General features: G+C 44.3%; 3 protein-coding genes across 4 annotated transcripts in view; 2 read left to right on the top strand and 1 right to left on the bottom strand.

Annotated features, from left to right (window-relative positions):
• ap4e1 (adaptor related protein complex 4 subunit epsilon 1) overlaps positions 1-2,950 on the top strand; it is a 59,654-nt gene extending 56,704 nt beyond the window's left edge. The window contains exons 23-24 of the mRNA XM_061222194.1: positions 370-491; positions 1,939-2,950. Of these exons, the coding sequence (XP_061078178.1) occupies positions 370-452 (83 nt within the window). The 3' untranslated portion in view covers positions 453-491; positions 1,939-2,950. The remainder of the gene's footprint in view (positions 1-369; positions 492-1,938) is intronic.
• A 3,347-nt stretch (positions 2,951-6,297) lies between these two features.
• On the top strand, positions 6,298-13,369 carry LOC133111145 (gliomedin-like). Its single transcript, XM_061221293.1, has 10 exons — positions 6,298-6,674; positions 7,414-7,465; positions 7,758-7,775; positions 8,447-8,545; positions 9,800-9,901; positions 10,788-10,922; positions 11,301-11,372; positions 11,471-11,593; positions 12,025-12,175; positions 12,481-13,369. The coding sequence occupies exons 1-10, from the start codon at positions 6,300-6,302 to the stop codon at positions 12,944-12,946; spliced, it is 1,593 nt and encodes a 530-aa protein (XP_061077277.1). The 5' UTR covers positions 6,298-6,299; the 3' UTR covers positions 12,947-13,369.
• A 1,311-nt stretch (positions 13,370-14,680) lies between these two features.
• LOC133111144 (dmX-like protein 2) overlaps positions 14,681-24,457 on the bottom strand; it is a 49,598-nt gene continuing 39,821 nt past the window's right edge. For both annotated transcript variants that reach the window (XM_061221291.1, XM_061221292.1), the window contains 13 exons: positions 24,216-24,417; positions 23,740-23,857; positions 21,901-21,966; positions 21,286-21,372; positions 20,763-20,887; positions 20,513-20,639; positions 19,703-19,763; positions 19,063-19,190; positions 16,524-16,601; positions 16,225-16,316; positions 16,055-16,107; positions 15,429-15,646; positions 14,681-14,986 (listed from right to left, as the gene is read on the bottom strand). In XM_061221291.1, the coding sequence (XP_061077275.1) occupies positions 14,777-14,986; positions 15,429-15,646; positions 16,055-16,107; positions 16,225-16,316; positions 16,524-16,601; positions 19,063-19,190; positions 19,703-19,763; positions 20,513-20,639; positions 20,763-20,887; positions 21,286-21,372; positions 21,901-21,966; positions 23,740-23,857; positions 24,216-24,417 (1,565 nt within the window). In that variant the 3' untranslated portion in view covers positions 14,681-14,776. The remainder of the gene's footprint in view (positions 14,987-15,428; positions 15,647-16,054; positions 16,108-16,224; positions 16,317-16,523; positions 16,602-19,062; positions 19,191-19,702; positions 19,764-20,512; positions 20,640-20,762; positions 20,888-21,285; positions 21,373-21,900; positions 21,967-23,739; positions 23,858-24,215; positions 24,418-24,457) is intronic.

Below are 24,457 nucleotides of genomic sequence, written 5' to 3'. Positions count from 1 at the left end.
TCTCCTGCTTAGTCTAACAACTGTATGTCACTCTGGATAAGAGCGTCTGCCAAATGCCAATAATGTAATGTAATGTAAGCACTGTGCTTTCTCGATACCAACAGCAAAGCTTTGTTTGTATTGAGCTTCACATGAATCATATTCCACGTAATATCTCTCGGCATCCTTGTTGTTTTCCCACAGGCCTAGACGTAATCTCATCTCATCTCTCGTCCCACTGCATGTACCTTTCTCGTAATTGGCCGCCATTCTCTTCATTGTCCGGTTATTACTTCTTACAATGAGCCTTTCTGTGTGGTCAGAGTCGTTGTGTCCTCTTATCAGAATAAAAAGAACTTTGTGAATTCACTTAACGCCTACTCTCTCCAGGAAGGAATTTCCTGTGTTCAGTTGGAGGTCTTTGTGGAGAACAGCAGCTTGTACAATGCTGCCTCTATGGGTCTGGGAGCTGAGATCCCCTGTCTGACAAGGGAGGCTGTTTCAGAGTCCTAGTAAGTATGAATGCATGCATGAGCAATGGCTATACTTCCTGTGTATCTTTATTAATCACTCTCAATATGAGGCCAGCTCTTTCCTGTGCCTAATGCTCTAATACATGTTAATGTCATTTCTCCTGGATGGCCTGTCAGACATATTCAAAGCATTCTTTGTTCATAGGCTTCTTGCATGTTCTGTGTACTGTACAGAATATATGCGCTTGCATACATTTCTTGCTGTTGACCTGTATGTTTTGCGCATAGAATTGGGAGTTTGGCAGAGGCAGGATTCAGACATTTCTGATGTTTCAAAACCAATTTTTATAAAATGGCCTTACCGATGTCAATTATTTGCTGGGAAAATGACATTTCTGTTACTGTAGGACAGGGTATGTTGTGGGATTTCAAGTTCAAGCTCAAATAATTCACTATGTGTGTGTGTGTGTGTGTGTGTGTGTGTGTGTCTCTGTGTGATTTGTGCATGTGTGAGTGTGTGCGTGTGCATGTGTTTGTGTGCGTGTGTGTCCATGTGTTTCATGCGCGTGTGAGTGGGTGTGTACGTGTGTGGATGTGTGTGTGTGTCTGTGTGTTTCATGCATATGTGGGGTGACATGGCTCAGGCAGTAAGAGCAGTTGTCTGGCAGTCGGAGGGTTGCCGGTTTGATCCCCCGCCCGGGCTGTGTCAAAGTGTCCCTGAGCAAGACACCTAACCCCAAATGCACCTGACGAGCTGGTCGGTGCCTTGCATGGCAGCCAATCACCGTTGGTGTGTGAGTGTGTATGAATGGGTGAATTAGAATCATCAATTGTACAGTGTTTTGGATAAAGGCGCTATATAAATGCCAACCATTTACCATATGTGAGTGTGTGTGGGTGTGTCCGTGTGTGTGTGTGTTTCGTGCGTGTGTAAGAGTATGTGCGCTCGTTCTCCTTCACCCTTGACCTCTGCTCTAGGAGACGTACGTGGGTACTTTCCATGGTTGGCTCAGAGCCACTGCAGATCAAAGCAGAATTCTGCCATTGGCAGAAATCACTAAGGAGAGCTGGCTCTCGGAAAGTTCCTCAGAACAATCCCAGAATTCAGGCTTTTATTACCATGACGACCCACCACTCTTTCCCAACGACAGACCTATACCCCTCTCAATGGTACCACTGTCTTTATATATATTTTTTATGAACGTGTCATTAACTTACATAATATCAGCCCTGAGCTCATTGCTATAATGGGACTGATAAACATGGGGAATACATGTTCTGATTTTTTTTTTGCCGTCTTGTGGAAAAAGTGGAGGATGTTACAAATGAGCAGTAAAATTAGCGTAGAATTTCAACCATAATTAACTTGGGATATTGATATAGCTGTTCCTGCTGTATCCAGGCGATGTCTAGAAATGACTGTACAGGGAAGGGGTTTAATTCCCCCTGCTCCTATTGCTCATCACTGCCCCCTCTGTTCAATTAGGGGACTGCAATGTGCCAGCATCTCCCTCACAGCACTGTGTGGACAGCAGAAATGCGAGGATGACTGCAAGCGAGGATGTGTCCTGCTAGTGTGTCATCTCCCAAACTGACAGAGGACATTTTCACAACTGGTTTACAAGGCTTACAAATATGATTTCGCATTACAAAGTGTACAAATTAAAAGTAGTCTGTGGAGAGATGAGGAGCATTTGAATGGGTTATATCGAGTGAAACTGAAGGTCTGTGCTGTCCAGAGAGTGAAATATCTTGTTTGTTTTCAGTCCTATGAATGCTTCAGAGCAGTCATTTTTAATTAGAACTAACAGCATATTCAGTCACTGATTGCATCGGTTAAAAACTTTTAATTTTAAATTTTAATTTTGAACAGCTGTCAAAACGAAAACGATACCAGCTGGACAGTCATCTGCCTTTGCCTGTGTAGGTGGCAGCAGATAATGTGCCAAGATGGAGTTAGAGAATAATTCTCTGCCATATAACCAGATTTAAAAAAATAAGTGTCAACAGCCATTCTTGTTGAAAATAAACATCATTCTCTGACTCTGTGTCTGGGTGACGTTCGTCAAGCAGACTGTGACCTGGATTACATTAATGCTTGATCCATAACTGACTCATGACTTTGATTCTGCGACACAGTTGCAAGTTATTTAGGGTGACTACTGAACTTGCCAAACTGTATTTGTAGGAGAAGAAAGCTCTTGTATTCAATCATAAGTAAACAATAGCAGAATCTGTGTGTACTGAATCCAGGGCCTTATTTGTTTCAAAATCTAGTAATTTACCTGTCTGTTGCTACCTGAAATATTGTGTAATACATTTTGTTTAGAGTTAACACTGCTCTAAAATGTATGCATCCTAAGATGAGAAAATGCAGTGCCTTTTTCCTTTTCTTGCAGTTGATGGTGTTTTTTTGCTCAGATTCTCCACAGTGTTACATGTTAATTTAAAAAGATGAAGCATTGACAGGCAACAAAAGTCTTGTGTCAAAAACATAATATGCCTCAATTTCAGAATGATAATCAATTTGTCTGTGGGCAGCTAAATAATAAAGCTATTCATGGTTATGTCATAGTCAAATGTCCTCCCTCTGGTTAAATCAGAGTTTTCTGTTAACTCAATTTACATATCAGACATCAAAACATCCTTCAGACACACAAAATAGAAGATATTTTCAGAGTCTGGGCCATTTTATGCCTCTACAGTGCATTCATGCACCAAATAGTCTTTCAGTTTTCAATTGCTGGGTAATTTGCTCTTCTCAACTGTTCTTATGAACAGTCAAAAGCATTAAATGATAACGGAGGGGTTAATTATTAAGTTGATAATAACACATTATCCTTAAAAATGCCCTTGTTTCAAAATGAAGGAAATGCGGTAGTCTACAGTATGTTTTTTGTGGTCTTGCACTGGGGACAGGAGAAGTCACCCATAATTATATCACAGAAACATAATTCAAAAAAGTAAACTTGAATGGACGGAATGCTGGAATTACTCCTTTGCTGTTTTCAGTAGTTGAAACCTAGTAGTGTTAACTCCCACTTAAATGCATTGCAAAAACAAAAATGCTGGAATTACTTATCTACTACTTTCACTACTACTAGTATAATGGCAATGGGTGTCCAATCGTAGTCTTAGAGCCAGAGCCAGCTAGTTTACCCACAACCTAATTTATCAATTAAATTAATTTGATTGCACAGTTAATTCACCTCACATGATGTATTGAGTCTAAAATGGTTGTTTAAGGTGAAAAGATACACCAAAAGACCTATGACTCCCAAAATCCAGGGTCGGGGCCCCCTTTTAAGATGATAGAAATAGACGGTTATAAATATTCTGATTGTGAATGGCAGAATGCTTGATCCTCAGTTAAAGTGTCCTGTATCTCAGAGCTGCGCGTCTGAATAGGAGGGAAATCCAGTGTGTAATTCCAATTTCATCCCTGCTCCATTTCCCAAACTCACATTTCTCAAGAAAAAAAAAAGATTCAAATCCTTCTTCCGCCAGTGACCTACAGCCTCAAGGCACACGCGTCTTGTTAGAAAGGAAGTGTTACGGAGAGTGAGCTTTTTCACACACATTTCTACTCGCTTGCTTCTCGAAACCTGCTTTGGATTACGGAAAACGTTTCTTCACACGCTCATTGAAATTCTCTCTCTAGAGATGTGTTGTTTTGTGCCTAGAAAGGCTACAAATGTAATTACTTGTCAGGAAGAGAATAGCCCATTCAGGCCATGGAGGTCTGCCCAGTCAGAAGAGCATCCAGCACTGTGGTGAGGCTGAGGAGTAACACTTCCTTGTGTCCGTGTTGTTTACCCTTTACATTTAACTGAAATAAATGAACTTGCACTGTTCTTTATTTTGCTGTGTCTGTGTCTGTGAGTTGGCCTTTGTGAGCATAAGTACACCTGCAGTTTATTATAGGCCCTATACTGCCCTCAGTTACATACGTATGTGCAGCACTTAAGAAGGTGTCATTGAAAGGTTCATTAAAGGGTGATTGAAAGGTTAATTCTGGGTATATTCTATGGTAGAAACACACACACACACACACACACACACACACTTCACAATGCTCACAGTGCCCACTCTGCACTGTGGGAGATTCCACTTTGCTTCTCTCAAACATTTCCAATGGAGAAATTTCTGTCTAATCTTCACATCAAGCTGAAGACACCAAAACACAGTCAATCGACAAAATTTGTGCTTTCCAGGACCTTTCCTATGGCCTCCCCCAGTGAGAACCATAGGAGTTAAACATGTCGGGCAGATCTCTCCTGGATACCACTGAAGGGGGCTGGAGAAGTGGGTCATCTTTCAGAGATGGGGGGCTTCAGGGCCCAGTGCTGGGGAGGTTGGAGTGTTCTCCCCACTGCCTGCCTGGGGCTCTGAGGGTCTGGGCAGTTAGCTACTTTTATCTCTTTTTCCAGGAAGATGCTAATTCATCCTGACATTCAAGGGAAAGCACTTCCATTTGTTTTAAAAAATCTGGGGATGATTTTTAGGGTGGTTGTGGAATCATGCTTGGTAGAACCTATGAACTTCATTTTCCATGTACATTTTCATAAATTTAAATTCATTTTAAATCATGGTGGTTTTTGTCATTTTGTCATGTTTTTTCGGGCCTTTGGAGCCCATGAAACAACTGAATGTGGACATGCATTAATTTTTTAAGTAAATGTTAAACTCATTAATGAATTCAGAGTTAATTCGCCCAGGTACTTATGCAAAGAAATGAGTGAAAACCCAAAAAAATGAAAATCTGATTAATGAATTTGTCTTTCTATAAACATTTTTGAGATTCATAGATACTTCTGTATAATTATTGAACTGCTTCTCGCTACAGTTATGGAAGTGATATTTCATGTTGCAGAGTAAGGTAGCGTGACAAACTGTGACAGCGAATCATCTGAAGCGATGCGATTGTTGTGATCACCTTTCCAGACGAACGCAGTGCGGCACCTGAGGCACAAAATGGAGATTGATGTCTCTGGCTGCCTGAGCGACCCTTGTGTCGCTGTAATCTGGGCGGCATGCTGGCTCCGGCCACTTTCCTCTTCTGAAGCCACTGTCTCGCGGTGCGTGTGAAGAAGTGTTTGTGTTGATGCGGTCATTGTGCGGTAAAGCGGGCGAGGCCTGAGTCACTTGCAGGGCCCTTCCACTCCATCGCCTAGCCCTGAATGTGAATTATGTCACAAACGGCCCACGGCTACAGTTGCCGTGCATAAGATTAGGGCGCACAAAAAAAAAAGGGACCCTTCTGAATATAAATGGAGCGGCTACACAAGCTTGGAGCTCTTTCACAGAGGGACACGAGTTGCGCAACGCGGAGTCCAGTTTGACTTTTAGGGGAGAACAAGGACTGTGTTTGTCATTATCCCGCCTGTCTGGCCAGGATAACGTGAACATCGGATAAAGATTGACCTGAAGTGTTCTTTTGCAAGCTGCTGTGGTGCGAGATGCTAGTGTCCGTTGTGCGGTAAATATACTAGTTTCTGGTTTCTGGTGAATATTTTGGTTCTTTTTGTTTTTTGGTTATGGTGTCTGGTTTGTGTGGTGTTGGTGAAGCCTGGTAGGCAGGTGAACATATTGGTGCTGGTGTCGTCAGATAGCTGTTGTGGTTATTACACTGCTTGTTCCTGATTTGGCGTGATTGGTTTCTGGTTTGTGGTGTATATTTTGGGAACAGTTTTCAGGTGTGTGTTGGATATTCAAGATCTGGTTTCCCCTGATAGAGGTGGTGGATATTTGGGTGCAGGCTTGCCCTGATAGAGGTGGTGGATATTTGGGTGCAGGCTTGCCCTGATAGAGGTGGTGGATATCTGGGGGCTGGTTCTGAAGCGCTGAATGCTGAAAGAGGGGGGGGCGAGTGAGGCAGGACGAGGCATGGGGGCGGGCGGGGAGTCTCTGTCCTGGAGGATGAGGGTCCTGCTCTCGGGGCTGTGCGCTCTGACGCTGCTGAGCTGGGCCGGGCTGGCGGTGCTGCTCCTGAGGCAGACGCAGCTGAGTGCGCAGCTCGTGCAGCTGGACGGGCAGGTGCGGGAGGTCTCGGAGAGGGCCGTGGTGGAGTTCCTGAGCAAGGTGACCCCCCTCGCCGAGGGCCGGCCCAAGCGCCATCGACGCCACGGCCAGAGGGGCCAGAGCCCCTGGGGGCCACAGGGCCTCCCTCGCGGGGAAGAGCAAGACGACATGATGATGATGATGACCTACTCTATGGTCCCGGTAAGGAACAGACACTAGTGTGTGTGTGTGTGTGTGTGTGTATATGTGTGTGGGCAAGTGCATGTGGATGTGTGTCTGTGGGTGTATTTGTGCCGTTGTGTTATTGGGTGTGAGCATGTGTTGAAATATGTGGGTGTGCAGGTATACAGTAGGTATGCTTGACTGTGAGCATGTTAATGTACTGTATGTGTGTATGTGTATGAATATGTGCTGTCTGTTTGTGTAATTGTGTGATGTTGTATGGCTATCTGTTCTTAGCTGTGGTGCTTGTTTTTAGTTATGAAAAATATGCAGTTTTGTAGGCACCTTCGTGAGAAAATGACACAGTAAAACAAACCTGGTAAACGCATCAGTAGAGGAAAGAGCAGAGCCTGTGATTTAGCATTCGGACTCCCCCACCAAAAACATCCGTCTCCAGGGCTTCAGGCCCTGATGGGGTGTCCTGCTCAATGTCAGTGTCTGTGGACACCAGAGCCAGAATCCATGATGGAAAATCTTATTTAAACCATGGATTCTTTTATTAAGATTTTTTTGTGGAAGGAAAAATAAAACATAATTTAGTTTAGACTTCATTTTGACAGAAGTCAAACTGATCAGTAATGGTTTTTTCAGTGCGCAGGCCTGTACGTCAAAAATGTGGGCTTGTAATCACTTGTTCCTGTGACCTCACATTGCCTTCTTTCAGTGTCAATCATCAATATTTATGATATTTTGAAGACGTATGCTTCTTTATTTGTAGATCAGAGTCTTTGTGGATCTCTGCAACAGCACCAATGGAATTTGCTTGACAGGTATTCCTATATTTCACACGCATCAGTTTTTGTCACTTGATAAAACAAGATGTCCTCTTCTGAAACAATTCATCACAATTGATTAGCATGAACAACATGAATGCCAAATATAAAGTGGCATTCGGAGACACGTGTACCATATTTCATAAACATCATGATTTTGCAGTATCCAACATGCACATATACAGTATCTGTGAACGTTTACGTGGTGATGCAGCATTAGAAATGTAAACTGCTGAACATCCTGTTGACCTCCTTATGTTTTATTTATTTATTTATTTTCTTTTTGCAGGTCCCCCAGGACCCCCTGGTGAGAAAAAGCCTCTGCGTCCTGATCAGGAAATCTATACTCACTGCATTTAACATGGCTCAGGCCAATATGATTGTGTTTAGATTGTAAACATTTGATCAAAGAACAAGTTCAGGACAAAGTTTGCTCAAAGTCAACTGAATCTGAGCATTATTACATACAGTGGGGTCCAAACATTGAAGATCTGGGATTTTTTTTTCATGTAATCATAAACAGAAAGTTTTATGATTTTGAAAAATGTAAAATAAAGTTAAACTTTGCAAGAACTACTTGAAGAGCAAGGAGTGTTGCACAATCCACAATCACCTGATCTCAACCCCATTGAATATTTATTGGGGCACTTGAAGATGTCAATCAAGCATTCAGTAATGCCACAAAATGTTCTTTGGAACATTGTCAAATAATACTGGCTCATCAGGTTTTGCACAAAGTGCCAGCTCGAGTGCACGTTGGCATTAAAGCAAAATGGTGACATACCAAATACTAAGAAATTCTGGTACATTTTCAAGATTCAACTTTCTGCACAAATTGTTAAGCTGATAATATTTTTTATAATTAAAAAGTTCCAAAACATTTCCACTGGTGGTCTCAGACTTTTGGAGCCCACTGTATTACATTGATAATAATGTGAGCATTACTGTGTATATGACTGTTTGGTATATCTGCTGCAGGTTTGCCTGGGCTCGATGGAATACCGGGATTTAATGGAAGTGACGGGATTCCTGGACCAAAGGGAGATCCTGGAGTGCAGGGAAAACGTGGGAGGAGAGGTGAATTTACCTGCATTTACTCACCTAACCCCATCCCCCCCAAACCCCCCCCCACACACACACTTTTACCTGCCTGTTATTGCGAAAAGAAAACACACACCTTTGCAAACCTATGTCAGCCTTTGTAGCAGACATAGCATTAGTCGTGTTCAAAAATGAACATTTACAGAAAAAGAACATTTTGTCACTGTTGGTCAGAACCAACCAAACTAGAAATCTCCTCACTACCTGTTATACTATAACTTTTATTTAGGTCATATTTAATAAGAAGTAACATATTTACTACAGGATTTCTAATAAATAAACTGGCACTTAAAATGAAATATGACTTGATTGATTGTTTAACACCTGTTTCTACCTGTTCCATTTTTATTAGTTTTATTTCATTGTTGGCGGTGCCTTCTAGAACGTTGAGTGATGTGACAGAAGGGTGAGACTCACCCTCCTCTCTGATTATTCATTAGGGTGGTGTCAGAGAGTTTCTCTCATGAATGGAAAATACCCACGCGCCCACTGTTCCTCCGCCACTTTATCGCTTCATCAGACCAGAGCTGGGAAGGAAACAGACATACACAATGATGCTTTTCTTTTTTGAGGAAGCTTTTGGATTTTTTTACTTGGAGAATATTGAGAAAATGTTGGTGCAAATATGACAGAGCTTTCATGGAATTTTTGCCGCAGGGGACAAATTTGCATGTGAGACTATACTAACTTAGATCAATTTGTTACTTTTTACCGTTTTTGAACCATGATAAAACCACTGTTTGGTGGCTTCATTGACTGGTCATCAATGCAGAGCCAATTACCTAATATCCTATCGTAGTTTGGGTAATGATCATTAATTTACTGTTGAGTCACAGCTTTTTTTAAACTGTCCTTCAGGAATAATTCATCAGGCAAAATAGGGAATGGCTTCTTTTCACTCATATATAGTATATATAGATAAAAAATAGGAAATTACAGCTGTAGAAACCAAGCCATTTCTTGGGGGTTTGGAATGCATCTGGTCGTACAGTATGACTTTTTGGACAGTGTGTCTCTGTGTGAGTGGACCTGAGACAGCCGTCTAACCAGGTGATGTCACTGGGTAGCAGGCCATTGGTCCACTGACCAGGTGATGTCACTGTTGATGGCCGGCCATTGGTCCACTGACAGGTGATGCCACTGTGGATAGCCGGCCATTGGTCCACTGACAGGTGATGCCACTGTGGATAGCAGGCCATTGGTCCAGTGATGTCCGTGCTGTTTTCTCAGGTCCCCCCGGCCCCCCAGGGGAGAAGGGAGATCCAGGAGAGATGGGGGAGCCAGGCCCCCCTGGGGAAAAAGGAGAGACCTCCAATGATGTCATATTAGAAGGTGAGGTCAGAGATGATGTCATTTTATAAGGGGATAACAGAAGTTAACAGACTGGTCTCACTATAGGAAGTAGAGACCGGTCTTATTGCCAGACCCGTAGAGCCTGGCTAGAGTCATATGTTTCTATTATTGAGTGACTGACATGCCTTGGTGAAGGTTAACTTTGCTTCCTGTCTGTAATTGGGAAAGCAGTGATGCCTAGCCAAATTCTGAGGTAACTCCACTAATGTCCATTCATTCCGCTGTGTTAAGTGAGTAAAGAGACAAACGGTGTTGATTCCATGAAGCAGACAGTGTTGTTGGCTTGTTTGTTTCCACGGTATTCATGACATGGGTAATAGAATCAGTACATTCAAAGATATATATATATATATATATATATATATATATAGTGCAACCTGTTCTCTGCTACGACAATCTTAGTGGGTCACCATTTTGGCGTACCGGCAAGGGTTGAGCAAACCATGTATGAGGATTGTACGGGCACCATTTGGTGTGCCGGATTTCACGGGATGGAGTGGAAACGACACCCACCCGGTGCGACTGATTCGCTAGTCAGTGGGGTTTTGGTGCCGACCCAAAAATAGTACCATATCACAAACCTACAATGCAATGCACTTAAAAAAACATTTTAAAACATTCTGAGATGGTCTTGTTTCAGAAAGAACTGAGAAAAAACATTAATGCAAATCTTAGTTTATTTGATCCATGCGACTTGCGGAACTGACATGGAGCGCCATCACATAGGTAGTCAAAAAGCTGTGCATTTTAGTGAAGCAGTGCAGATTGAATACTTTGAAATGGACCTGCAGACTTTGGTTGCAAAGGGCAGCACTTTTATCACTGTCCCAGCATTTACCATTTTTTTGCGGGGTATTTTGGGAAGGCCCTCCAGGTCCAGTGGGTCCCCCTGGTCCTCCCGGTCCTGTTGGGCCCCCCGGTCCCCCAGGGCCGCCCGGCCCCCGCAGACCCCCCAGGAACAGAACTCACAGAGCTGACCTGCAGAGGGCCCAGGCTGTGGGTGAGTCTGGGCCAGCGATTCCTCCTCCTCTCACTATCACCTCACACACAGAGACCATTTTAACAGAGCCAAGATTACATTGAAAACCTTGGCACAGGCTTTTTTTGGGGGGCGGGCTAGTACAAGTTAGTGCCTTTGCAAGAATTCTACTGACCCAGACCAGTGAACAACATTGACCTTTATTCAAAGGTCATAGCCACAAATACTGTTTTGTCAAAACATATTGTTTACCACAATATTTTTGGATATCGTTTGGATGAAGCAATGGAAAACACAACAGTTTTGTTGACAGTTAACAGTATGTTGACAGTGTGTAGAGGGGTCAGCCTGAGGGTGTCTCTACAAATGAGATGCTGAATTCTGACCCTTCTCCCTCAGGCCTGTCATACGCAGTGCCAAACGATGACACCTCAGCTGAGAAGCCACAGGAGGCCCCATCAAAGAAAGCAGGTACAGGTTCATGAACTCATTATACTCTTGTTTGGTGCTGATAACTGAGCGATATCACCCACAGTTTGTCTGATGTGTCCTTTTTCTCTGCCTGACAGAATGCCTAGTCAAATCCATTACGAATCCAAGAAATATTTCCAAAATGGAGACTACGTTCGGGGCGTGGATGCAGGATACGTCTCTGGATGATGAAAGAATCTGGGTGGCTGACCACTTCTTAGGTACCTCATGAAATAAAATAATCATATACAACTGTGATTACACTTTTTTGTATTTTTTTGTATATTTATATATGTGTATATTTCAGGACTAGGTGAAATTGGAGTGAGCACCCTTTCACAGCCAGTGTACAGTATTTATACATGTCCACTGAAGAGTATAACTGTTTTCATGCATGACAGAGGAAGACTTAAGTGTTTGTTTTAACATCACTGTTTTAACTGTAATGTCTTTTTTATGTTGTCTCATGCATGTTTGTGTATTTATATTCTCTTGAAAAAGAGATGATAACCTCATTGAAGCTCTCTTCTGGATAAATAAAGGATAAATACGTAAATGGAGAGATAGCAGAATAAAATGATTTTTCAGGCTTTGGTTACATTCCGAGTTGGAAACCTGAAACTCGTGTATGTTATGGTCTGTTGTCTGTAAGGCCGGGAGCTGAAGGAGTACCGGAGTGTCGCCGCGTTTCAGAACGGCTCCAGTGAGGCCATCGACGTGCGGCAGTTCTTCTTCGGCTGCGGTCACGTCGTGCACAACGGCTCCGTGTACTACCACATCGCTGGGAAGTTTGCCATCGCCAGGTGAGTCTGCCAGTTACAGTATGTCAAAGTATGTCAAAGACACTTGCTCAGGCGGTAAGTGCAGTCGTCTGACAGTCAAGAGGGTTGTCGGTTCGATCCTGCCCTGGGTGCGTCAAAGTGTCCCTGAGCAAGACACCTAACCCCCAAAGGCTCCTGAGAAGCTGGCTGGTGCCTTGCATGCACTGTTGCTGTGTGAGTGTGTGTGTGAATGGGTGAATGAGAAGCATCAATTGTACAGCGCTTTGGATAAAGGTGCTATATAATGCCAATTTTATTTACCATTTATTGCTAATGTTGCTTTACAGATTCAACCTGCACAGTAAGAGACTGCACACCCTGACCATCGATAATGCCCTGTACCACAACCTCACCTATCTCCTGAACAACTCCAAGACGTACTTCAAACTGGCGGCGGACGAGAGTGGCCTGTGGTTGGTGTTTGCGTCGAGCATCTACGACACCGTCATGGTGGCTCAGCTGGACGAGAAGACGTTCTCCGTCGCCTCCTACATCAACACCAGCTACCCGCGCGCCAAGGCTGGGAACGTGTTCATCGCCTGCGGGGTCCTTTATGTCACGGACAACAAGGACACCAAGGTGACCTACGCCTTCCACCTGCTGAAGCAGAAGCCTGTCAGCGTGACCTTTGACCTGCGCTCGCCCAGTGGCGTCCTGGCCATGCTGTCCTACAACCCGAAAAACAAACACCTGTATGCGTGGGACAACAGCTACGTCAAAGTGTACGATGTTCGTTTCCTTAGCGACGACTGAACTTTCCCTGGACTTGCGTATCTTTTTGTAGCCATACTTTTAAGAAATTATTATATTGTTGTATTGTAATTATTTATTCAAAATTGTTTATGGGTGTGTTTTAATGTCAAATTATAAAGGGGTGATCGACTGTATGGAGTAATTACTCTCGTTTATTGATTGGAGCAGATTCCTGAAACTATAAGGTAGTATATTGACTCAGATGCTAGGGTTGCAGAAGAATGGACTTCATAACATAGGCAAAAGCACTGTCTCCCAAACTGTCTATGGGATGTCCCCATTGCCAATCCCCATCCCCACCCCCTTGGCTCGAGTATGGCTTGAGTAAGGCTGTTCACATGTCTTCCCCACCACACAAAAGATGCAAGAGTACTTTGGTGAAATAAAAAGAATTTATTAAACTTACAAAGGTAAAACTAACAATGGCAGATGGCCATTCTCTCTCTGGGACCTCACGTGGAGAGTTTGTGTTTGCGCTTCCCGCATTTCCGATAAACACACACATTAACACGGATACCTAAGCAAAAGACAACTGGTCAAACAGTCATAAATACATACAGCAGACATGGTTCTCACCAGAAACACAAATCTGTTCCATGAACACCACACATTTAACCAAAGTACGGCTAGTTCAGCTGGTATGATACAAACACAAGATTACAGGTAACGTGTGTAATCGCCCGTGCTGTAGTGATATGTTCTAACTTAAGACCACCTTCAAACCACTCACTACTCGGCCAAACAAAGCCAGACATTCATTGTAAATATGTCTTGAATGGCCAGATTTATCAAAGAGCAGGTGTGTATAGGCAATTGGTCACTGGTTTTTAAAGTTTTATATAGCAATATAGGGGCCCAGTAAAATTCCTCTCCTTCAATCATAATAAGTATAATAGATGTTACATCAAACTAGCCAGCCTTTCTACCTGTATGCTCTTAGTAAACCTTAGTAAATCCTTATAGTGTCTGCATCTTTAAATCAGATTTAACTGTGTCTCCTGTGTCGTGTGCAAAGGTTGAATTCACTATGGATAAACCACTAAAACTACAGTAACCAAAGTAGTTGTGCACTTTAATCCTCTGTACATTCCTACAGCAAAGGCAATAAGTTAAATATAAATATGCAAAGTAACAATAAAAATAAATCTTAAAACTATTTTGTGCAAAAAAAAGAAAAGAAACAACAACATCCTTGTGTCTCTGGTAAAGTGGAATGTTCTAGCGCTGGGTTACGTATGCACCGAAAGGACAGAACGTAAACCTCACTTTGGGCCTTACAGGCTCACGCCCCAGTTTTAAGGACAGTCGTGGCCTTGGTTGGCCGAGATAAGCGCAGTCTTCTCACCACAAGCCACCGACTCACGGGCGACGAGGGTGGGGCGGCTTCACTCCGCCACGCTTACTGAGGCCCGATCATTAAATATAATGCGGATAAAAAAGAACAAGTGCACTCACAGCGGAGACCACGGATGCGCTGACTGGATACTGAACCACAGTGCCGAGAGGTGCGAATAATGAGGACGGATACAGTACGGTACACACTTTCAGTGCTTTTAGAGAGCTCCATCATCCACATCGCACTCATTTACAGTTACAGTACATGCATAGCTTTCCTATAAGAACACCATATCAGAGATTCTGAAAACGATTCTGAAAACGAAATTCGCTTTAAAAATAAACGGGGTGTAAACTCTTCCCGCTCGGGCAGGGAGGGGTGCGTAGTCGGGGGGCGGGGGGTGTTGGGGGGGGGCGGAGGCAGTGACGGCTGAAAGACGTTTGGGCACGGGTGCGGGTGCGGGGCCCCCCCCCCCTTCCCTCCCGTTTGGAGTGTCACAGGATGTTGAATATGTTGGCGGGGATGTTGTAGCGGTCCGGTAGGACCCTCATTTTGAGGGTGCCGTCGGCTCCGCAGGTGAAGATTCGGTTGCCGGGGCAGGTCTCTGCCTGCATGACGCCCGCGCCGATGTTGCGGAAGATGGACTGCTTGGCGTGCTCGGAGCTGAAGGAGTGCAGCAGCCCGTGGCCCGTCAGCTTCCACACCTGTCACAGGTACACACGGAGGTGAGCGCAGGGGAAGGTTTCACACCGAAAAGTGTATGCTTATCTGTGTGTACTGTCTTTTAGGTTTCGTGAGCAAAACAAAACACAGCCCTGTGGCCTTGTCCCCGGGTATACTGTAATATTCTGTAGAGCTTCCTAAGCCTTGTCACCTTGGATCCATCCAAGATAATAACACATTAAAGGCTTGTTTCCACCAGGAACATTAACTATGCGCTAAAATGTACTGTACAATGCACAGCAGTGACTGGTTAGCCATGCATTATTGTAGAAGATGTGGTTTAAAAGAGAGCTCGGCATGATGACTATCACTGTTGCTTTGCTTCAGTTTTACAGTTATAATTACATTGTATTGTAACATTATTAAATTGAGCCAGAACAGTTTTTTGTTCATTTTAGTTGTGTGTACAGCCGTGAGCCGCACCTTCATGTTTCCCTCAGCGGAGCCGGTGATGAAGGAGTCCTCGGCGGGGTCCAGGGCCAGAGCCTTAATGGCGGAGTCGTGGGCCTGGAAGGTGTGCAGCAGCTGCCGCTGCCGGATGTCGAAGATGCAGACGAAGCCCTTCCTGCCGCCCGAGAGGATGAGCTGCTGCTTGGAGGCGTACTGCAGCACGGTCGCCCCGTTCTCATGGCAGGGGAACGCTGAGGGGACGCACAGAGCACGCTCAGAGCACGCTCAGAACACGCTCAGAACACACTCAGAACACGCTCAGAACACACAACACACTCAGAACACACTCACAGCCAACACTGCATTTTTTTACACCACTGCCATGTAGTAGAGTCTCCTATCCAGAGCAAATGACACAACTGTTTACAGTTCTACATCAGTTTATACAGCTGGTTTTCAGGGGGGCTTTTCTGGAACACCGAACACATCGGATATCTCGTCTGGCCTGAATTTTATATATTTAATATTATTTTATCTCATTAGGTTTATAAATGCCATAACGTCATGAATGAGAGGTACACATATTATAATACAGGCTGTCAAGTGGCACACCAGATCTGCTTGGCTGATAGTCATGTGATTAAGCAAAACCAACTTACCGTGTACCAGAGAATTATTGGGAGAAATCAGGGTGTCCCAAAGGCAGACGTTTCTGAAACATGAATAAAATAAAAACTTCAGGAGAAATATAAATGGAGGGAGTGTTAGTTTTACTCAAAGGGCAGTGGGTGTAATTGAGGACGGTGGAGCGTGTGTGATTGACGATGACCTGCTGTCAGTGGACAGACCGGCGCTGGCGATCAGGCTGGAGGAGGTGATGAAGGCGAAGTCACCGCAGGTTTTGGTGTGACACTGCCAGCTCTGTGTTCAAAGGGTGGGAAAAGGGGGGGTTTGATTTAGCCTCGGAAATTACCGGAACAAGCGAGACGCGGAGGGGGAACATAAATCGCCCGGGATACGAGTTCACATGAGTGCTTGTGGATTCAATCATACATGCCTCAGTAACAGTGGTCTAAGCAACAAATATCCAATATCTTTCTGCTTTGTATTTCTCCTCCCCAGACTTACCAAGTAAGGTTTGGGGCTGGAGGATGTTTGGTTGACCTGCCACAAGCTGAGGAAGCCCTCACCATCGGCAACCCCACACTGCAGAAAGGACAAGGGTGAGGCAGTTCAGTTTAGTCTGTTAAAATGAGTTAAAAGGACTAATCACAATGAGATATCTATAATTTGCAATGTAAGGCCTGAATTACACTGGACGTGTTACATGTGCGGTGCCTAGCTTGCTTCCATTCAGCTCCCACGCTAGTGTTGATTATAGCTGTTACACATTGTCTTGCATACCTTGGGGTGAAACGGCTTGGCTTGGGGTTGAAATGGATCAGCTTGGGGTAAAGTTGCTGCCTGTTGCAGCATGTGTAGAAAGCGAGCAACTCTCTAAAAACAAAGCTAAGTGTGTTGAGCTCTAAGGCTGAGCTACAGGTTTACGCTCACTACACTGCATTTATTTACATTTTATAAATAAATAAAATTCCATTTTGTTCTATATGTTAATGCTAAAATGTTTACCAGTATTCCTAATGTTCAATTTGTTATTTAAAAGTAAAATACTACAGAAAAGACAAGGGGTTAATTTTACAGTCTGTACCACAATGGAGGGACATGCAGATGGAAGAGGACCACAAGCCAACAATATGTAACCAAACACGCCATCTGATTTATCTCCAACTGTTAGTGAATGGGTGAGTTCCCCCAGTTCATTTACACAAAAACTACAGGTCAGACCATTTTGGTCCGGCTAACAAGTTTTAAAATAATTCCTCCTCTTGTATGTGGCTTGTATGAGGTGGATAGCGTTACTGCTGCTGCTCCCTGATGAAATTAGCTGTGAAGAAGGACACGGTGTGACCACAATGAGCACTGAGTGGGCTGAGTCAGCTGCAGCTGTGGGAATGTCTTGTGAAATACACTGATAAACTGCATAACCCCTTAACACCACTCTCAATGAACAGGGCATGAGAGTCCAACACGCCTTTCTCTTTCCAGAACATTCTACATTAAAGTAATCTGGAGTAAGTGCACTTAAATTTCTCCATAAACCCTCAGCGTGGTGAGTACACTTATTGAGAGAGGGTACTCATTAGCTTCATTAATGCAAGGGCCCAACTAACAAACATCCTACAGGATGCTTCTGTGTGACATGTAGGCACAGGCCAGTTTCTGGTTTCATGGCATTCCTCCTTTTGAAAAAGTCACGGTTCTAAAACCACTAAACATTTCCTGTCATAACATTACGACGGTAGGACCTGTTCCCTCCCGCCCCTCAAGGTAAAATGACTGATCACAAAGAGATGGCTATAATTTGCAGTGTAAGGCCTGAATTACACTGGACGTGTTACGTTCGCGGTGGCTAGCTCGCTTCCATTCAGTACCCATACTAGTTATAGCTGTTACACATAGTGCGCACATCTAGTCGTAGACAAATTACCAAAGTCGTATTTTCTCTGCACTTGGCCAGCTGCTCTCACAGACATACAGTGTGGTAATTCACTGTTGATGCTCATATTTGCACAATGTCACCATAGAAACATATTCCTGGACTATGTTTCTGAAAGGTTTATACATAATATATGCAGGGGAGGAAGTAATGAATTACAACATGTCATGCGAGAGTTCTGAGAAAGATAGAATAAAGAAAGTTAATTGTTGAGGTGGAATAGCCCCAGAGGTAAACTACAACAGCATACCTTGGCAAAACGGCTTGGCAAAACGGCTTGGGGTTGAAATGGGTCGGCTTGGGGCTGGAATTGCTTGGGGTGAAGTTGCTGCCTGTTGCAGCATGTGTAGAAAGCGAGCAACTCTCTAAAAACAAAGCTAAGTGTGTTGAGCTCTAAGGTTGAGCTACAGGCTAAGGCTCACTACACTGCATTTATTTACATTTTATTCAAGTGGTTTTTTTTTCCCAAGAAAATAATTAAATGATGTTCTATATGTTAATGTTAAAGTGTTTACTAATGTTCCTAATGTTCTACTTGTTATTTAAAAGTAAAATATATTTTGTTCAATGTCAAAAAATGTGTACGATTTTGTACGAGTTATTATAATAACATATTTTAGAGGTGCGCAATACCGTGAAACCGTGGTATTTTTTGGCTACGGTTATCGTACCTTCAAAATCTCATACCAGCTCATCCCTAGTTACACACAGATTCAATTCAGTTCAATTCTATTCTATTTTGATAGTGCATTTTACTGTCACAGAGATGTTTTGCACTGGAAATACAATAGATTATATCCTGCAGGATCCTGGGGCATGGTATGTGTATACTGTAGATGCTAGCCTGTGTGAGCATTAGATACCATTATGTTTGAGCTGAAGATGCTAGCCTGTGTGAGCATTATATGCTCGGTTGTGTGAGCTGTAGATGCTAGCCTGTGTGAACATTAGATGCCATTATGTTTGAGCCATAAATGCTACTGTGCGTCACCATTAGGTAATAAGATGTGTGAACTGTAGATGCTAGTGTGTGTGAGCTCTAGATGCCATTTTGTGTGTGTAATCTGTAGATGCTAGCCTAGCATCCAGTGCCTGCAGTGCAGAGCTGACCTTGTTTCCCTGGGAGTTGAAGTAGAGCCTGGTGACCCTGGCGTTGCCGGCCTGGCGGAAACAGATGAGCTGCTGGGGCCTGCTCCACTCGAACATGCGCACGCTGCCGTCCTGCGCCCCGGTCATGTCTGATCCACACAGAACCGGCCATCAGCCACCAGAGACAGAGCCAATCACAGGCAGCGCATTCAGACCCTAACAGCCAACCAGCCACCACGCAAAACCCAAAATCCAATCGCTCACAAGACAAAAACAGCTAGTCGTAACCACAGAAAGATCACACACGGAACCAAGCAGCCAATCGGTCATACGAAAGAGAACCTACCCGTTCAGTCTACACAGATAAGACTAAAACCAACCCCAGTCACCACACACAGGACAAAGCAGCCAATCACAGACACTGTACACAGAATCAGTTACAATCACGGCACAGTGAATGAAACCCCTAATTATGGTCACGACACAGAGATACCAGCCAATCAGCCACACTGACAGCCATGCCTCAGGCAAAGACACCCCACGCACTACTGCGAGGGGTGATGTAATAAAGACATTTATTTATAAAGCACAATGTAATGTAATGTTATAAAGCTAACATTCAAAATATGATAAATCAATCAGAATGGGTTCCAATACTTACAATACTGGTAAATTGGATGGGAGGTCATTCTCTTGACATTATTCAAGTTCCTTTTGATGAGCTGCAAAAATATATTTAATTCAAAAAATATGTTTTTTGTTTCTTTGAAAAAAGGTTTTAGGTTAAATAATCCAAAACGACAGTAATCTGGACAGATGCTACACAAAATAGACACACAATATTGAGGTTGGAGAAGTGGACATTTGCTGCACATTGCATTATCTCCAGCACTTCTCTCCCATATTACATGTCATGTGACCTAGTCTCTCATGATGACGTAAGAATGCACCTTGGGAAGTCTTGTTTGAGCAGCTCTATGTATTCTTTCTCTTTGAATATCTTATCTTTGAAGTAAAAACGGGAGACCTTGGTCATCACAATGAAAATAGACTCATCAACGGTGTGTTTTGTCGAGAAACCTTTGTTTATGTTCTTGTGATAGAAGAGAAAAATTAATATGAAGATCTGCGCCACTCTGGAGAGAACGCTGGGTTCTCGTGCTCCAGTATCAGAAGCGAGACTAAACTTCATCCACGTGTCAGATGCTCCAGGAGACTCTTACGGAGTAAATCACATATTTTCCTTTAAATAAAACCAAAAATCAGCATCAGTTCAAATAGTGATGTAGAAGAGGGGAAATTCAGTGTGACGCTAACGGACTATCCTGTGTCCTGAACTGAATCCAGGGATTGAACTGAGCGGCTCTCTGTGTCCATCTGCTGGCCACACTACAGAACTGCAGCCTGGTATGACCTCCCAGTAAGGACGCTGTTTGTTGACGTTTTGTTATCGCAGGCCGGCTCGACGTACCACGTTAGCGCCCGTGCTCGTCTGCCCGCTGCCCAGCCAGGGCATGGACGGTGAGGCGGGTATGAGCGGGGGGGCGCTGGCCTGGGCGATGTTGGTGTGGGAGGAACGGTAGTCCGTGTCGTCAGAGCTGCGGAGCGACAGAACCACGTGAGTGAGACAGCAGTCTACCGCAGGCGTTACCCTCCCGCAGTCTATACCCACAACCGCCCCCTACAGGCGGCTAACGCTACTGCAGATAGAGGGGGTAGACCTGGTGCGGGACTCCTTGTCGAACTCCTCTCCGATCCAGGTGTAGGGCTGGGCGGCCAGCAGGGCGGACACGTCCACTTCCTGCACATCGTGAGTGGACGCCAGCACAATCTCATTGGTGTTAGCCTGTGAATGAACACAACCACACATAGCCAATCACAGGGCACGTTGGGTGTTCAGTCTGCATAGTACCCATCACTGTCTGACCGAGATACTCTTGTACCAGAGATGTTATGCACTAAACACTCATGTTGCTTCCATGTTTATTTTAACTACAGGAGGTTTTGATTTGTGACAGACGTTTTTGCTCCTGCACGGTCATTAGATTTGCTTACGACAAGGCCAAGAATGTTGAATGTGTTGGCCTTAGCAGTAAGAATACAGAGTCAACCATCTGGTTGATATATAGCTATACACGTGCTGTTACCTACTATATCACAAAGATTTACTTGACTGACTGTGACTGAGAGATTCCTGTACTATGTCACTGACTGGCACTATGGTTAAAAGACAGGGACACGCACCTTGTTAATGGCAAATGCCATGATAATATCGGCTTCCTTGTGAATGACCTTGGCCTTGCCTCCTGGGTAGCCCAGATCAGCCTCCACCTGCAAAGGAAAGAGCCTCTGCTGTCACAGGGGTCCACTGCTCTGGTAAAACACCCCAGCATAACACCGCTAGCCCCTGCTTGCAAAGAGCTCTCAGCAGCATGCATTTCACACCATGTAACCCATCCATGCCATGGCTGACCACAAGTCCCTATATTTAAGCCTGAGGCACTTCTGCACTTCAACGGTCGAACACCATGGAAACCACCGGCAGAGTAGCTCTGGAATGAGATGCAAGCACAGTGCTCTTAGGGCCTGATCTACTTGGACAAAACTAATAACACAGCCAATGATAGGTGCGCAAAATACCATGACCAGTCATTGGTGATGTTATTGGTTTTGTATGTGCTAAAGGTGTGAGTAAATCAGGCCCTTAGTTTTGCAGTCAGTTAATGGTGAGGTTGCAGGCTGCTGCTGGTAGCTGGTAGGTTTGTTAGGGAAGTGGAATGTTCTAGAACGTGAGTCTGAGAGCAGAAAGGGCCCAGCTGGCCCCACGGGCCCACGGTGGACAGCAGAGAGGGACACTACCTTTTGGAATTTGCCATTTCCTGATATGCAGTTTTGTTTGAGTTGGTCCACAAGGTCGTCTGAAGACTACATACAGCACAATACAACACACACACACACCCCACGGTCACAACACAACACAGCACAGCACAGCACAGCACAGCACAACACAACACAACACAACACAACACAACACACAAACCACATGCAATAACAAAAAGAACATGAGATGGAGAAAAAAAAAATATGATAAGTGTTTTTTATTTCTTGTTGGTATCACACTAGAAAAGACTGGCACCCTCCAGTAGTTTACAGCTATTGTATGGCAGCTATCTAATTTGCCTTTTCTGTGAGTTTACACAGCACACTCTGGATGGACAAAATACAATAATCAACACATAAAATAATCAACATAGACTGCCCTCAACCTATTATTTATCTCTTGGGTTTCTGCTAGATGTTGGTAGACCGCTTTGCTCTACTGAATGCTGGATAAATGTCCCGTATAACCACCTGGAATCTGAGAAGATAAGGCTGAGCATTCCCTCTGTGAGGCTGTGGGATGATACTGATAACACTGCAATACAACACTATACCACATTGTTTGCTCTTTAATGGACACTCACGACATCTCAGGACCAGTCTTGAGTAAAGGCGTCAGAAAATGCGAATATGCACCACACTAACAGTAGCCACAGCACTCTCATATGCCTAAATGCAGAGGAGAAAACGTGTTTTTGAAAATAAATGTATTTACGTTTTGTTTCTGTTTCAGTTCTCACACAGCTATGTGTTGGTATAAACACAAATACAGCTGCTCAGCCTTTGCTCTAAAGTGTCAGTTTCTGTAAATGAAAGCAGCGTGATGGACGGTTGAAAGGCTAATGATGTTCAGAGCTCATCATTGTTTCACTGGATCCATTAGAAGGCTGAGTTGGTTGCTGTTGGCCATGTGACTGGGAGCCTCAGCCTGCCTGCACTCAGGAGGCATGCCGGGACTTTCTATGGTTAACTGTCTATAGAGGCCCATAGGAGTCACAAAACTCAGACCAATTGAAAAATAAAATTCCCCATCAATAAAAAAGTGCTAAAAATAATGGGGAAAATCAATTGTGCTACAAGGAACCCCCTGCTGCCCTATTTTGAAAATGTAATGCTAAATATATGTATACAGTGTATTTCTAAACATGCAGTATTTGTAATACTTTGTATATTTGTCCATTGTAATGTGTGAGAATGTATGAGAATATATGTTAATATATATTTAATTTCAATATATTTTCAGTATATTTCCATTTGCAAAATACCAAGCTGCCTGGGCTATTGGGTGACTCATGAAGGCACTGTTGTAGGGTATGGGTGGGCTCCACAGTATAGTTTCTAGCCAGGGCCAATGAGACTGGCGTCCTGCTGGGCGACGCGTGATTGGCTCCCTGTCAGCTGGGGTGACAGCTTCCCACGGCACACGAGCCGCCCCCGCTGGTTGCCAGGGAGCCCACAGTCCGCCCGCTGAGCGGCACACAAAGTGTCGTCCTCTGACTCATATCTGTCGAAGCGCGGCTTTTAGACGGCAGTGCCGTAAGAAGCAGTCCCTCACATCGCATGCTGTGGCACATGCTCGCCCGGGCTCTCCCGGATCAAACGCAGAGGTTCCACAAATGAGCAGTGACGATGAATATGATTGGGTGGAAAAAAAAGTATTGGGGAAAAGCTTTACAATTAAAAAGATGCATGACGTCTCCTTAACATAGTTTGGAACAGATATTAATAATGCCCACATGCCGTGACCCAGAGAACTCGCAACGAACAATGCGGGGAAGAGGAGCCAAACAGTGACTCCTCACATTAAGGAGCCCTTACCTCACTTTGTTTCCGCTTCCTGGTGAAGATGTAGCGAATCATTGTCTCCTGGAGAACATCCTGTTTGACTAGGAAGTGCCACAGACGCCTTTCGGGGAAAGACTGGTGGTTTTTGGCCCTGGACAAGGCATAGACACAAACTCAAACAACCTCATCTTAACCTTGCATAGAACTGCCTGGTCTACCACTGGGGGGGGGCGGGAGCTGTGACTCAGGAACTGAGGAACTAGGGGGGTTACGGGTTTAAATGCTGCAGCGTAGTAGTGCTGTTGTGCCTATGCACAAGTTACCAAGCCTGAATGACTTCAGCACAATATCTGTGTGAATGGTCATTGCACGAAAGAAAGCATAGGCTATTGAAGTAAAGTGGCACAGTCCCACACATCCTATTCCTTACCTACCCCCCACATGAAAAGGACTATAGCACACATTCCAGTGAAAAATGAATCTATCTGGGTAATTAGGTGATTGTGTACTTGAAGGGTGTGTTCTCTGGCTCCAGCATGGCCTTGTGCCTCAGGATGGCGGGGCCCCCTCCCACGCTCAGGTCCGTGGGGTAGGTGTTGATGTAGTTGGGTGGAGGCCCGTCAAATTTGTTCATCCTCTCCAGCAGCAGGTGCTCCCAGTTCTCCAGCATCTTCAACGAGGCGTTCACCAGAGGGGAGGTCACCGGCAGCTCTGCAAAGCACAGGACCAGCGCTGCCCTTAAGTTAAATAC

This window comes from Conger conger, chromosome 15 (assembly GCF_963514075.1).
Source record: "Conger conger chromosome 15, fConCon1.1, whole genome shotgun sequence".
Lineage (NCBI taxonomy): Eukaryota > Metazoa > Chordata > Actinopteri > Anguilliformes > Congridae > Conger > Conger conger.
The sequence above is the reverse complement of the archived record's forward strand: the minus strand, read 5'-3'. Positions and strand labels throughout refer to the sequence as shown.